Raw genomic sequence first — 16,675 nt, 5'->3', positions numbered from 1 at the left:
CCGCCCTACGCGCGTTTCGTCCTCACGCGAGACTCATCAGGGGCTCTGCCTCCTGACGTCTGACGCCTTCCTAACATAGTGCATCCTCGTTGGTGATTGGTGGATCACCCGTATTAGCGAGATGGGCATTGTTAACAATTTCTGCTCAATATACCATATGCAGTGCCATATTAAAAACAAAATATATGTATTATCCAAAACTTCATATTATAAACATGCAAAAAATGGTGACATTAATCCTATCCTTCCATTACTCAATATTGTGCCCTCTTGTAATTATAAAAGATATAAAGTACACTTGTTCCTAATGAATATACTGTGATACTACCATCTAGTGGTCTATTCAAATTATGCAAGTGCTATTTGCTGATTAAATGATGGAAATCTAATGTTTCTTTTAAGCCCATGCTCACCCTGATTCCTAGTGCTCACCAACCCTGTCAATAACCTACTAAAACATGGCGGCAGGGACCAACAGTTGCTTGTAAACTAATCGATGTAATTAATCATTGGAGATATGACAATTTAGATCAAATTCTATGTTCATTCCTTCTGGAGTCAAGGTTTTAAGATTAAAAATCTATTTTCCCTCAGCTTTGGATATTTCTTTTGTGAGGTTTGATCCTCTCCATTTTTTAATATATTTCTCTAAGGCCATGAACTTTAGTCCAGCAGGATCCCTATTGTGCTGTATCCTGAAATGGTTTGAAACACTATGACTCTCCAGGCCCTTCTTGATATTGTTGACGTGTTCTCTAATACGCTTAAACAATTCTCTGGTTGTGCGTCCTATATATTCCAGTCCACATGGACACCAAAGAATGTATACTACCCCTTTTGTCCTGCAGGTAATGCACTGCTTGATCTTAAAAGTCCTTCCAGTGGAAGGTCTTGTCTGGACAGTTTGCCCACCTGTAATCTCTTTGTTCTTAGGATTTGTTCGTCATAACCCTTCTCTTGACGAACAAATCCTAAGAACAGAGAGATTACAGGTGGGCAAACTGTCCAGACAGGACCTCCTGTTAAATAAGGCAGGAGGGACTAAAGATAGTAAAGAGTACTCCATTATCTTTGACTTCAATCAGCAACACAAAGATTTAGACAAATTAATTACTAAGAACTGGAACATCATTAGGGCTGATGGAGTTCTCAAAAAGGTTTTGCCCACCAAACCTCAATTCATTTATAGAAGGGCTCCAACAATTAAGTCCACTCTGGTATCAAGTTGCATAGAGCCCCCAACATAGGAGGAGGTGACATGCTGGGACAAACGGGATTCTTCCCATGTAGAAACTGTCTGGGTTGTAGACAGGCACAAGGATTGCGGGGTAACCAGATTATATCTAGAAACACTGGAAGGACTTTTAAGATCAAGCAGTGCATTACCTGCAGGACAAAAGGGGTAGTATACATTCTTTGGTGTCCATGTGGACTGGAATATATAGGACGCACAACTAGAGAATTGTTTAAGCGTATTAGAGAACACGTCAACAATATCAAGAAGGGCCTGGAGAGTCATAGTGTTTCAAACCATTTCAGGATACAGCACAATAGGGATCCTGCTGGACTAAAGTTCATGGCCTTAGAGAAATATATTAAAAAATGGAGAGGATCAAACCTCACAAAAGAAATATCCAAAGCTGAGGGAAAATGGATTTTTAATCTTAAAACCTTGACTCCAGAAGGAATGAACATAGAATTTTATCTAAATTGTCATATCTCCAATGATTAATTACATTGATTAGTTTACAAGCAACTGTTGGTCCCTGCCACCATGTTTTAGTAGGTTATTGACAGGGTTGGTGAGCACTAGGAATCAGGGTGAGCATGGGCTTAAAAGAAACATTAGATTTCCATCATTTAATCAGCAAATAGCACTTGCATAATTTGAATAGACCACTAGATGGTAGTATCACAGTATATTCATTAGGAACAAGTGTACTTTATATCCTTTATAATTACAAGAGGGCACAATATTGAGTAATGTAAGGATAGGATTAATGTCACCATTTTTTGCACGTTTATAATATGAAGTTTTGGATAATACATATATTTTGTTTTTAATGTGGCACTGCATATGGTATATTGTGCAGAAATTGTTAACAATGCCCATCTCGCTAATACGGGTGATCCACCAATCACCAACGAGGATGCACTATGTTAGGAAGGCGTCAGACGTCAGGAGGCGGAGCCCCTGATGAGTCTGGCGTGAGGACGAAATGTGCGTAGGGCGGAGCTACGTCTGACGTCGATTGCACACTAGGAAGCGGACCGGCCGGTCTACACTCTGGTGCACGGCGGAAAACCCTTGATCCGGGGAAGGAGCGGAGCGGGACATCGCGGACAGCTGAGAGCACGGGTACCTAAGCAGCACACCGGACCGCGGATGGGCATTGGCATGCTTACTTTGTGACACGCTGATCTAAACTCTGGACGCGTAAGTGAGATGCATTGAGCGCACAGAGGCTATCTTTTATGACAATATTACGCTATGTGGCTTTCTATTGTTTTTTATCTTTTTATGGAGATTTTTATTCTGGATTAAAAGAATTACCTTTAAAGAGGCATCATTCGTGGCTTGATTGGAAACAAATCAAACGTATTTTCCACCTGAATCTAGAGGTGGGCTGCATCTGGTGAGGAGTGTGGCTTGCAGTGTGGAGTGACACATTCACCTGGTGACACTGTGGAGTTTTATGAGAGTGCTGTATAAGTTGTTCTGTTACCTGAACTGTATTACCCTATGTGGAGTTCCTTTTATTCCCCCTACAGAGTTAAGAGAGCTGTTTACTAATTGCTGCCTAAGATCCACCTGACAGCTGGGGTGGTCTATATCTGGTGAGCATCTAGAGAAAGGGGATGCGGGAGTACTGAAGTTTTTTTCATCTGGGGAGCACAAGTCACTGGTGGTGTGGAGGAATTGCATTGTCCATACAATATTACCCTATGTGGAGTTTATGTGTTATTACAGGTCTGGAGAGCGCAGCAGTCTTCTATACAGTGTTTTATTCCAAATTGGACTTTCTGCAGCGATCCCAGTATTTGTTGGACAGTAGATATTTGTGCAATATACAGATTGTGGCGCAGTGTTTGTTTTAATACTAACGTTTAAAGTGACAGTAAACTGTTGACCAAACAGGAAGTGGAGGGCAACAAACTTAATCACTAAAACTAAAAAAAAAGTAGATGCTCATTTTAGATCTAGGCATTTAAGGACACACTTTCAAGAGTGGTTTTCCAATTTTAACAGCAGAGGATATAGCCAAAAGCGAAACAAAAGTGAAACAGAATTTACTGGAGCTTTGCAAGTAAACCCCCTAACTCCCTATATTCCAAATGAAACAACCCATGAAACTCTTCACAGATATGAAATAATAAAACACAAAAATAAACACAAAGTAGAGTAAACTGTCTGCTATTGCGCTTAATGTTGAATTGATTTGAAGAATGAAAAACACTTTGATTGTTTCTCTTTAGAAGAAATCAATATTTCTTATGCTACACAGATATACTGCCCGTTACCCATGTGCAATAAAGTATAAATTAGAAGAACTATACAAAGAGGGTCTGGGGAATAAAGGTCTTAGATAAATCTATTCTCAATTTTCTAGCTCAGTTATGTGCAGTGAGCACACAGGCTCCTGCTCTCTCAGCATACCTGCTCATCTATTATTCACAAGGCTTATATCTCATCTAAAAGTTTCAGATTCTGCAAGAGATCATACGGAGTAACGCCAATGTATATATTGTAATTAACTGGGGTCTGACTAAATTGGCCCTACTGTGTGTGTCTAGGGACATTAGATTGTGAACAAGTTCAGAGGCAGTGAAAGATTTGGATGATTTCCTTTGTACAGTGCATGTAACATGATGGTGATACTTAAAGAGAACCCGAGGAGGGGTTCTAAGAATGATTTCCCCACACAGAGGCTGGGTCTGCCCATACAGCCCAGCCTCTGTTGCTATGTAGTGTCCCCCCAGGCCCCCCTGCGCTCTGCTATGCCCCCATAAATCACAGCCGCGCTGTCGAAACGCAGCGGGCTGAATTTACCTATGTAGTGTCACTCTCGCTGCTCCCCCCACCTCCTGCATAGCTCCGGTCCCCGCCCGCGTCCCTTCCCTCACCGCTGATTGGAGGGAAGGGAAGAAGGCTGGGACCGGAGCTATGCAGGAGGCGGGGGAGTAGCGAGAGTGACACTACATAGGTAAACACAGCCCGCTGCGACACGGTGCGTGTTGACAGCGCGGCTCTGATTTATGGGGGCATAGCAGAGTGCAGGGGGGGGGGGGGCAGGGGGACACTACATAGCAACAGAGGCTGGGCTGCATAGGCAGACCCAGCCTCTGTGTGCGGATATCATTCTTAGAACCCGACCTCGGGTTCTCTTTAAAGACAGAAAATAAGTAAGTACCCACACACAGATATCAATATAAAATATGAAATAGAAATTTAATCATTTAAAATATGGAATGGAATTTATAACTCAAGCTATTATTGCATTAAAAACTGTAAGCTACAGAAAATGCCCAATCAGTAATGAGTACTCTATGTGATATTGTATAGTGAAAAAAAGACGATAAGTGTGAACTTACCTCCTGAAAGCTGCCTCCTCTGGTCAAGATATGTGCCTTTGATAGTGGCATCTCTGGAGCTCAAAGCTTCTGAGATACTACTATTAAAGGCTCTTATATTGATCTGAGGAAGAAGCTTTCAGGCTGTGAAATACATTGTCTTATATGTGCAATACTTTTTGAATACGAATCTGAAATCGATAACAGTGAATCATTGAGGAGGTAATTTCACGCTTCTCTTCCTATTTTCACAATACAATATCTCATAGAATACTCATTACTGATTGGGCACCTCCAGTAACTTACACAGTCTAACCCCATTGTTTTTTTTTGGGGGGGGGGGGGAGGAATTTTATGCTGCACCCATGGGTTCCTCCTTTTTTAAAGTTACGACCAACGATTTTGAGGACTGTTCACACAACAGCCTTATGGGTATCTTTTGTTCAGTAAATTTCAAACCTTCCATGTAGAGAATTTTTTGTTTAAATATTGTGTATTTGACTGGGTGCTTTAAAAGGAACCCAAGGTGTGAGGTCTGTGGACGGTGCCATATTTATTTCCTTTTACAGTTACCTGGCAGTCCTGGTGATCTTTCTGATCAGTAGGGTCTAAATCACACATCTGAAACAAGCATGCAGCTAATCTGGACAGATTATTTATCGGCATCTGATCTGCTGCATGCTTGTTCAGGGTCTATGGCTTAAAGTATTAAAGGCAGAGGATCAGCAAGACAGCCAGGCAATGTGAATTATTTAAAAGGAAATAAACATGTCAGCCTCTATATCCATCTCACCTCAGGTACCCTCTAACAGATTACAGTGAAGTTTCAATGCTCTTAAAATGGACCTGAACTATTGCACAGGACAGAAGGAAAACAGAGAAATTTACCCTTTATGTATTTAGAGAGTTTTGGCCTGTTTAATTCCCCCTCATCTGTGTATAATCACAAGTTGTAATTTGATCTCTCCCCTGTGTCACATGACTGCCATGGCAGAGATGGCAGATAAAATCATTTGAAAGCACAGGATGTTAACAATATGTCTGCTTCCATTAATCAGGAAGTAGACACACTGCAAATTTATTTTAGGATTTGTATCAGCTGTAGCAAAGAAGTGCTTTTTGTGTAAAGGTTATTATGCTGTTGTGTATCATTTAGAGCAGAGAGGACGTTCTGAATTCAGGTCTGCTTCAGTAAATCACTTCCATTAAGTACAGACTTCATAATTTCTGCTTATACCATAGAAATATATCGCTTGACATGTGGTTCTGTATGGAAAAAGATGCTAGCAATGAATTCTCTCACTGCCTCTTGACATCAGTGTACCCATCATTGCCGGAGGCCCCTTCAAATAATGAAACAATGACAAGAGGAACAAAAGTCCACTAGCTGTCTTCTTTCATTGTAGATACAGTAAAGAGACAGTGCGAGTTGTCAGTTATTCCCCTTCACCTACAATGCTGAGGCTGTCCTTGTGCTTTTCTTTGGTTCAATGAATGATTGATTTTTTTTCTTTAGTGGTATGAGGTCATCTGACATTGTGTTATCAGAGGCAAAATCTCAAATAGACAAAAATAAACCCGTTGGAAGTAACATTGCCAGTCTTTCCAGGGTGATGTGAATTGGCATCCTTACCTTTGGAAGGGAGGCACGGGAACCAGAGCTTTGTGTGGTCATAGTAAGCACAGTAGTGATACCCAGGGCAACTCTGGCTGGAGCAGCATCCATATTGATCCAAAAAGACACCCACGATAAGATGACAATCAGAAGACTTGGAATGTACATCTGAATGAGATAATACCCCATCTGTCTTTCCAGGTGGAATCGCACTTCAATGCATGTAAACTTTCCTTGGTGAAGATAACAAAATGAGAGACAAAAAGGGGAATCAATTAACATAAGAAACACTTCTTTTTTTAAATAGCATTCAGAATAAAGTAGCTTTCAACTGCAAATAGTTATCTCAAAGAGTGAACCTCTGTTCACTGCACTAATACAGACTGTTTACACATATGCTCATTCTTCTTCTCCTTCTATCTCTCTATATTTCTCCCTCTCTCTCACTTCTACCCCCCCCCCCCCTCTCTCTCTCTAGCTTTCTCTTTCAAAAATTCACAAAAAATCTTGTCTCAGGTCGAGCCTTAATGCCAAGGGTTTACAAGACAAGACAAAGAACATTTTGAGTGTGCCATTTTCTCCTGACAGACTCAAAGAACCAGAGTTGCAGACACTAGGGTGCACTCAGTAGGCAGTAGCAGTGTTAAGGAGTCTTGCCCAAGGTCTCTTTCCTGAATAGGTGCTGGCTTACTGAACAGGAAGAGCCACGATTCAAACTCTGGTCTTCTGTGTCAGAGGCAGAGCCCTTAACCATTTTTTTCATCCTGTAGTTACACTTCACAGATAAACGTATAAAGTGTCAATAGTTTGGGCATTGAAATGGAATGTGTTGTAACTGAATTCTTTTCTGCTGGTTTGATCTGCAATAGATGTCAGCCACTAAGAGTTTTAATATTAACTAAGGGTTGCGTTTATCCATCCTCATCTCTCAGGAATCGGTCTGCCAATTCACTCAAAGCTTGACTGAGTTTCATAAACAATAAAAACAACTTCAGAGGCAATGTAATGCTTCGGTTATGGCTTGGAGACACAACTCATCAACCTTGACATAGCTTGGCAAGCTAGTGAACTTTCAAATCACAAGACATGCAAGAGAAAGTAATCTATAAAAATGAATTCCAATAACTGACATAACTTGGGGGTTAATATCATTTAATTCACCATCAGGTTTTCTCTAACCCTTTGGTTTACGTCTCATGTGTAGAATTAGTCTATAGACATTTACAACTGCATTGTACTATATATGTACTCCTTGTGTTCCCCGGAGAACTGTTTCTTCCTCCAGTTAAACAGGAAATGTGTACCTTTTCTAAACAATCGACTTTAAAGTGGGGTTCTAAAAATAAAAACTTTCATAAATCTAGTTGCCTGGGTCTCCTGTTTTCAGCAGTTTCAGTCACACACCTAATAAAACACAATTAAAAGGAAGATGAAAGTGGAGGCCATCCAATCCAATGAAATAATTACCTGGTGTACCTGAAATTATGGTTACTAAGCACTCATTAAGCAGTAATTGTATTGATCTACTATATCTTGTGATACAAACAATAAAGCAAACACTATGCTCTATCAGTGGCATAGCAATAGGGGTTGCAGAGGTCTCAACCGCATCGGGGGACCTTGGGCCAGAGGGGCCCCGTAGGTCCCTCCCTCAGCTGCAGTATTAGCTCTTTATTGGTCCTGTGCTGGTAATAATTAGAGTTGGGCCGAACGGTTCGCCTGCGAACGGTTCCATGCGAACTTCCGTGGTTCGCGTTCGCGTCCCGCAGGCGAACCTTTGCGGAAGTTCGGTTCGCCCCATAATGCACATGGAGGGTCAACTTTGACCCTCTACATCACAGTCAGCAGGCCCAGTGTAGCCAATTAGGCTACACTAGCCCCTGGAGCCCCACCCTCCTTATATAAGGCAGGCAGCGGCGGCCATTACGGTCACTCGTGTGCCTGCATTAGTGAGAGTAGGGTGAGCTGCTGCAGACTGTCTCCCATAGGGAAAGATTAGTTAGGCTTAGCTTGTTCCTGGCTGCATACCTGTTCTGTGAACCCACCACTGCATACCTGTACTGTGAACCCACCACTGCATACCTGTTCAGTGAACCCAACACTGCATACCTGTTCTGTGAACCCACCACTGCATACCTGTACTGTGAACCCACCACTGCATACCTGTTCAGTGAACCCACCACTGCATACCTGTTCAGTGAACCCACCACTGCATACCTGTTCAGTGAACCTGCCTCTGCATACCTGTTCTGTGAACCCGCCACTGCATACCTGTTCTGTGAACCCACCACTGCATACCTGTTCTGTGAACCCACCACTGCATACCTGTTGTGTTCAGTGAACCTGCCACTGCATACCTGTTCTGTTCAGTGGACCCGCCACTGTATACCTGTTCAGTGAACCCGCCACTGCATACCTGTTGTGTTCAGTGAACCTGCCACTGCATACCTGTTCTGTGAACCCGCCACTGCATACCTGTTGTGTTCAGTGAACCTGCCACTGCATACCTGTTCTGTGAACCCGCCACTGCATACCTGTTCTGTGAACCTGCCACTGCATACCTGTTCTGTTCAGTGGACCCGCCACTGTATACCTGTTCTGTTCAGTGAACACGCCACTGTATACCTGTTCAGTGAACCCGCCACTGCATATCTGTTCTGTTCAGTGAACCTGCCACTGCATACCTGTTCTTTGAACCTGCCACTGTATACCTGTACTAAGCAGTGAACCCGCCACTGTATACCTGTACTGTTCAGTGAACCCGCCACTGCATACCTGTACTGTTCAGTGAACCCGCCACTGCATACCTGTTGTGTTCAGTGAACCCGCCACTGCATACCTGTTCTGTTCAGTGCAGCCGCTACTGTATACCGGTTCTGTTCAGTGAACCCGCCACTGCATACCTGTTGTGTTCAGTGAACCCGCCACTGTATACCTGTTCAGTGAACCTGCCACTGCATACCTGTTCTGTGAACCCGCCACTGTATTCCTGTTCAGTGAACCCGCCACTGCCGTCACTACACAAACAGCTGTTTGCGGTGCGTTACACGGTGAGTTTGGTGTGTCAGTGTGAAGCAGTACCTTAATTACACTACCTGATTGATGTATACACATGCAAGATGTTTTAAAGCACTTTAGGCCAGTCATTTAGCATTCAATGTGATTTCTGCCCTTAAAACGCTGCTTTGTGTCAAATCCAGATTTTTCCCGGGGACTTTTGGCGTGTATCCCACTCCGTCTGCCCCCCTCCAGGTGTTAGACCCCTTGAAACATCTTTTCCATCACTTTTGTGGCCAGCATAATTTTTTTTTTTCAAAGTTCGCATCCCCATTGAAGTCTATTGCGGTTCGCGAACTTTAACGCGAACCGAACCTTCCGCGGAAGTTTGCGAACCCGGTTCGCGAACCTAAAATCGGAGGTTCGGCCCAACTCTAGTAATAATCACTTCTATAGATGCTTTAAATGGTAGTACTCATAAACAAACTGTTCCCCATCCCCTTATATCTCTGACACTGTGGCTGTCCTTGGCAGGTTTTGGTGCTCCATATCGATTGTTATGTATAGAGTGCTTTGGGGGCCCAATGTAAAACTTGCACCGGGGCCCACAGCCCCTTAGATAACACTATCCTTTCACGACACACAATTAAAATTAGGCAAACGTTGACACATCAAAGTCAGAGCATCTGAACTGCATACTCATTCAGAGAGTAATCAGTACATCACACTATCACACTATTTTGGAATATACACACACACACACACACACACACACACACACACACACACACACACACACACACACACACACACACACACACACACACACACACACACGGTCACACATAATCTAATCCCTACCCTTTAGCGAATTCAGTATCCAAATGACACATTCACAACATCCAAAACTGATAGCAATATAACATTTCTACAAGTGGTCAAGTGCCCTGGCCCTGATAGGTTCTTGAATGAATATTATAAAATCTATTCACATTAATCCCCCCCACACACACACACACGCGTGACACAAGTTTTTAACCAAGTCGTAAAACATGTGTAATTCCTGGAAGAACCTCCGATTGCCACAATATTCACTACTCCAAAACCAGACAAAGACAAACAAATCACCTCAGAATATAGACCTGTATCATTACTAAACTCTGAAATGGATACAAAATCATTAGCGATTAGACTCGGTAGATAGTACCTTCACTTATAAATCAGTAGGTTTTATAAGAGGTAAACAGGCCCTTGAAGGCTCCATGAGATTTATTAACCTTCTAGACTAGATAGAGAGAATTGGAAGTCCTTCTCTATCTTTCACTAGATGCAGAGAAGGCGTTCAATAGAGTTCATTGGTCTTACCTAAGATTATTCTGTTTCTCTCTAAGTTTGGTCTCCATGGTTTCATAGCTCAAGAAATTAAATTATAGTTTTGTACTCTAATTCTTAAGTGAAAGTCTCTAACTCTGGACTCTTCTCCAGACATTTTTAATAATGAATGGTACAAAACAGAGGTGTCCCCATCACCAATGATTTTTACTCTAACAGTTGAACCGCTGAGCACATCAGAATAATTCCAGAATAATACCAGGGATAGATGTTTTCTTTATATGTAATAAAATAGATTTGTTTTCAGACCACATTATAATATCTACTGTCAAACGCTTTTCTTTAATTTTAGGTTAATTAATTCGTTAGTTAACCATGCATAACTTTGGACTGTTACAACAAATTTGTAATGAGTGTGTCAAATCATCCAGACAATTATTTAAAGAGGAACTATCAAAGAAACCGTCATTCTATAAACTCCACATACTGTACCTATAGAGCTTTTAGCCAGTAACAATAGAAAGCTTTTCAGAAGTTTCTGTTCACAGCCTGTGATAAAAATGCTTTGTTTTTAAGCGTTTGTAACAGTTTGTGTTAGCTTTGGGGCTACAGCTATACCATGTAGATAGGTTTCACTTCTCTGTCACTATTCACAGAAGAATGATTTATGCTTCTGCACTTCCCACACACATTGCTTTTTTACAGATCATATTAGAACAGCTAAGGGATTTTTTTTAGCTACAGAGAAGGATCTGAAGAGAAGGACCTGCACTTTTTCCTGTTCTTGGATGCTCTCCCCTCCTCCATTCAGAGTGAGTTGTTCCTGGCTGTAAACTGTTTACTTTAGACTGCGAGGCAGTGAGAGAGAGACACACTGGAACACACAGACAGAGCTGTGCTGATGAGTTATTTACACATATTTAAAGCCTTATCTCTGCTTTCTGTCATTCTGAACAGATTCCAGTTAATATTACAGCCAGTGAAGATTGTTTCTGTATGCTGGATGTGCTGGACACAGTCTGCCATAGTATTGCCCACAGTGAAAACTGTTCTCTTTAACCACTTTTTCCACCACTACAGTATATATATACGTCCTCTGTGACTTCATCTAAGCCACGAGGACGTAGATATAAGTTGTGTATCTGAAACACTGCTGTGCACGATTGCTGTGCAAAACCTCTGGCACTATCTGCTGCAGCACTAATTGGTGAAAGGGAATATTTGTTCCCTGAGCTAATAAGATTCATTTTTACAATTAAAAATACTTTTATTTTCTTAGTTCATTGTGAAAAATACACACTGTAGCATTATTTCAGAATCCAATATCTTCCCCATACATGGTGACAGGAACGTAATTTAAGTTTTGGGATAAACAGTAGAAATAGCTAAAAAAAATAGTGTTTTATCTACAGTAGCGCTTTTTATTTTTAAAATGGAATTGGTAAAACAGAAATAGTGTTTTTTTTTCTTTTCTCGCTTTCCTATTAAAATGCATAGAAAACAAAATAGTTCGAGGGAAAAAATGCCATACAATGAAAGCCTAGTTAGTCTTGAAAAAACAATATATATTTCATTTAGGTGTCATAAGTAGGGATAACGTTATTGATGATTAAATAGGGACATAGCTAAAATGTCAAAACTGCTCTGGTCCATAAGGGGGAAACAAGGTCTGGATGCAAAGTGGTTAAATATCATTTTTTCTTCACATAAAAAAATGAAAAGATGAAAAAAACCTTTGTATTGCTATTTGCTAGTAATTACTGGAAATATACTGTATGTGGCAGTTAGAATTTTAGTTAACTTAATTGTTGCCCTTAAAAGTGGAACCTTGGTTTGCAAGCAATAATTTGTTCCGGAAACATACTTGTTATCCAAAGCACTCTTATATCAAAGCAGATTTCCCCATAATGATTAATGGAAACTCAGATGATTTGTTCCACAATCCCAAAACATGAATAGAGGAATATTTAATACAAAGTACTGAACTACATTAAGCAAAAATGTAAAAAGAAGACCTTTTCTATAACTAACAGAATCATTGGCTCACCCCAACTTTTCTTGAGTGTCTTTAACAAGGAACTTACCCGATGACAGTTGTTTTTGCCTACTTTTGTGAATTTCACAGAAATGTGACATTGTACAGTCCCTACACTTATATAAAGTAGAATCCTGCAGCGTCAAAGGGAGGAGAACCATCGGCTCAGTTGTGATGATGGGTCACGAGTATATGTTCAGTTGTATATCAAGATGTTGCTTGCTTATCAAGTCAAAATTTTGTAATTATTTTACTTGTCTTGCAAAGCACTCTTAAACCAAGTTACTTGCAAACCAAGGTTTTACTGTATTGTTGTTTTTTTTACTATGTAACCTAGCTCAGATTATATACTGTATGTATGCCCTTGGTGTAAATAATCTGGAATAATTCAACAACCTTGTACAAATGTTTCTATGTTGTCCATGTACACAATTTTTGATGGTAAATGATAAATATATATATATATATATATATATATATATATATATATATACATATATATATATATATATATATATATATATATATATATATATATATATATATATATAATATATATATACATTATATAAAAAGCAGCAGTTAAGTAAAAGAATACAAGTCAAGTAAGGTAATGAAACAATCCTGCAGTCCTTGCATACCTGTATTGTAATGTTTAGTACAGTAGCGTAAGTCTTTTTCTTCTTTGAGCACAAACTGCGGAAGGGTTAGTCCATCTGCAATCTGCACAGGTGCATTTTCTTGCCATTCGAAAATTAGATCATTCATTGTGTATCCAACTGGAAACACATAAATATTACTGACAGATGAGTATAGAAGAATGACTCCATGAAAGCAAATTGCATTTACTAATGCATAATTTATAGGGTCGTCATTGAACAGAAAGCCCTCTGAGCAGTATAGTAGTTTTACTTTATCATTGCATTAATACAGAAGCATGCTCTATGATAATATTATTATAATTATTAGTAGCGGTAGAGTATTATCAGCGAGAGAGTTTCAGGTTCTTTGGACATTGCCCTAGAATTATATACATGACTTCATAGAAAATGCTTTGATATTCAATAGTATGGTGTGTATTCAATTGAAAACAGCTGTGGGTAATACTGATTATCATTTGAAGCATGTCAACTGTTGCCAGAAGAAACATCCGAAGTTCAAAGACATTAATCGGACAAGAAACAACTGCTATGTCAAAATCTCTTTCACCGAAGCAAATGTGATCATTTAAGACGCACCATTAATTATGCAGGTATTTCTGCAAAAACTTTTACCCTTACTTTCATAAATAACTTGCAAACAACATAGTATAGTTTAAAGAAATGATGTAGTGAGAGAGATATGGAGGATGCCACATTCAGTCTGTTCTTTAAATAAAATTCATGCGGCTCCTCTGCCACTGACCCAGGAGGACTATACAGGACAGGAGATCTACTGGCTGCTTCCTATTGGATACATACCCCCAACTTTCTGAGATGAGAAAGAGGGACACTTAAGCCACACCCCTGCCACACCCCTGATCACGCCCCGCCACACCCCTAGTCACGCATACCATAAAGATGTGATAAGACAAATATTTTGTTTTATAATTCAAACCTCACTGGTCTTTTCTATCCTGGCTCATTGTCCTTTCTATTTACATTTTAAAATTAGAAATATATCAATTTAAAGGATGGGAATAAAGTTTAGCGTCAATCAAACACGTTATGTTTTAGTAGAGAAATATATAAATTTACATAGAAAGAGGGACAAAGTCCTGAAAGAGGGACAAATGAGGAGGAAAGAGGGACAGAGGGACAGGGCTCCCAAAGAGGGACTGTCCCTCCAAAAGAGGGACAGTTGGGAGCTATGTGGATAAGGTGGGTGTGTCCAGGGCAGTGTGAGTGCAGTTGGAGTAACTGCAAGCTCTGTTTCATTGTGATGCTAAACAAGGAGAGTGCGAAGGGGGGAAGACTGGCAGGAGGCTCCATCTCTGAGAAACTGCTGGCAACTTGCATCCAAAAGTTTTGATCTTTATATTTCTAAAGGTTGAATTTACTTATAACTCTTTCAGTGCTTTATTCTCTCAAAATTTTCATTTTTTAGACATATTTAAGTTTGTCTGTGTCATACTGAAAAGGGTAGTTACCCTTAGGTAGGTAGGTAGGTGATACATGTTATAGCAATGGGTTTGATGTGGAAAGGACCTTCTAAGATGACTTCCTTTGACAGATTGTGCATGTAGTGTGTAACTGGGAGCCTGAGAATTAGACTCTCATAGTCCAGGAGGTGAGACCTACTTTCATTCCTCTGAGATTAACCTGCATGACCCTTTCACAGGACGTAAAGGATCTCTGTCATTTTTATAGAGGTGCTGTCAAAATCCTCCCAGCCAACATAGTACCTGAAACAAGTTGATCAGCAAACCAAGGATAGGAGGCACCCAGTAGTGTATGACACAAACATAATATAATAGATATGTAACAGTTTGGTCCTACTTTCAAATGAGGAGAACTCACTATCATAATAAAGGGTGACTTTATTAGAGCACTGAACAATGCGTTTCGCTGCTCACAGTGAGTGACATCCTCAGGTCAATAACAATGCTTGAAAGATAAAACAGGCGAAAGCTTCAAATCAAACATTTAAACAGTATAAGGTGCATATATGCAATCAAAAACCTAATAGCTTAACCTCATAGGTTATAATATGTTACTACCATATTCAATTAGCAAATATGGTAGCAATATATTATAACCTTTTAGGTTATGGTGGAATTTCACTCCAGCTGGCTTATTCTGTAGCTGAAACTGACTCCCTTACAAAAAAAAGGGGGGGGGGGAGAATCAACACTGTTTTTTCTTTGGTATGACATTGCCATGATCACCATTCTATACATACGGCCAATGGAACTAAACTGTCCTTAAATAATGATGATCAGTATTATAGGCTCTAAAAATATTTCATCATGATCACAGGTCGGGATGCATTTTTTTACACATTTTTTATATTCGTTAAAGACCAATCTATAAATAATTCAATATAAATAATTGTAGTGCATTTCATTAAGCAAATGCACATTTACAACAAATGATAATTTTGCCATGTGTCTGTAGAATCCACTAAAAGATTGAAATTACAAAAACATAACATGATGAAGCAAAAAACTAAAAACAAAAAAAACAAAACAAAAACAGTGTTAAATTCAGGCAAGTGGCAATGTTTTAAAAGGGATATAGATGGAAGAATCCATATCTCTCTCACTACAAGTCCCCTTTAATTTTAAAGCTTAATTTCTATATTTGTTCTCATTACGTTCCTTGTTACTTACAGCTCTCCAGCTGCATAATGCAAGTCTGCACATCCATAGGAAAATTCTTTAGATCCATTGGACAAGATAGTGTAAGCGTCAACCTAAACACAAACAAATACATGCATGTTAATACATAATTCATGATTTAACACATGACTGTCTATATTGTGCTGTGCAGATTGTCTCAGGGCAAAGATAACTGAGAGATATACTGTGAATCCTTTCAGAACATTTGACCTTGAAGGGTATAAAACACACAAGAGAACACTCCATAAAAGACAACTCTTTTGTTAACTTAAAAAAAAAGATATAACATAATTTGCATAAATAACTTGCTAATTTAATAATGGCATCAGATTACACAGATCCTAATAGACTTAGTATTATGAGATAGTTCATTCAATTAATCACACTGAGCATGCTGATGCCAGGAACCACTAGACATTCCTATGAATTATACATTTATTACATTCAAGATGCTGGATGGTGCTCATTCTTAATACAATAATCAAAGTACAAACCTGAAGAGGAACCATCATGTTATTTAGTAAAATATAATAAACTACTGAGGATGCCCAACTTTTATGTTAACTATCCTGCTTTCAACACATAAGAGACACTTCATATATATACTGTATGTGTATCCTACTAATATAATAAATGGGGAAGTTCGGATGTTTGGATGTTTGTTTGGAGGTTCGGATGTTTGGATGTTTGTTACTCGATCACGCAAAAACGGCTGAACGGATTTGAATGAAATTTGCCACACACATAGTACATTACCTGGAATAAAGTATAGGCTACTTTTTATTCCCATAACCAAAAAGAGACA

The 16,675-nt window shown here is 39.7% G+C and overlaps 1 protein-coding gene across 1 annotated transcript in view; it reads right to left on the bottom strand.

Moving 5' to 3' along the window:
* GLRA3 (glycine receptor alpha 3) overlaps nt 1–16,675 on the bottom strand; it is a 279,839-nt gene that overhangs the window by 26,807 nt on the left and 236,357 nt on the right. The window contains exons 5-7 of the mRNA XM_068269115.1: nt 15,862–15,944; nt 13,193–13,330; nt 6,206–6,420 (exon numbers count right to left, since the gene is read on the bottom strand). Coding sequence (XP_068125216.1) covers nt 6,206–6,420; nt 13,193–13,330; nt 15,862–15,944 — 436 coding nt within the window. The remainder of the gene's footprint in view (nt 1–6,205; nt 6,421–13,192; nt 13,331–15,861; nt 15,945–16,675) is intronic.

Source organism: Hyperolius riggenbachi, chromosome 1, assembly GCF_040937935.1.
Source record: "Hyperolius riggenbachi isolate aHypRig1 chromosome 1, aHypRig1.pri, whole genome shotgun sequence".
Lineage (NCBI taxonomy): Eukaryota > Metazoa > Chordata > Amphibia > Anura > Hyperoliidae > Hyperolius > Hyperolius riggenbachi.
Note: the sequence above shows the minus strand (reverse complement) of the source record. Positions and strands in the feature narration are given on the sequence as shown.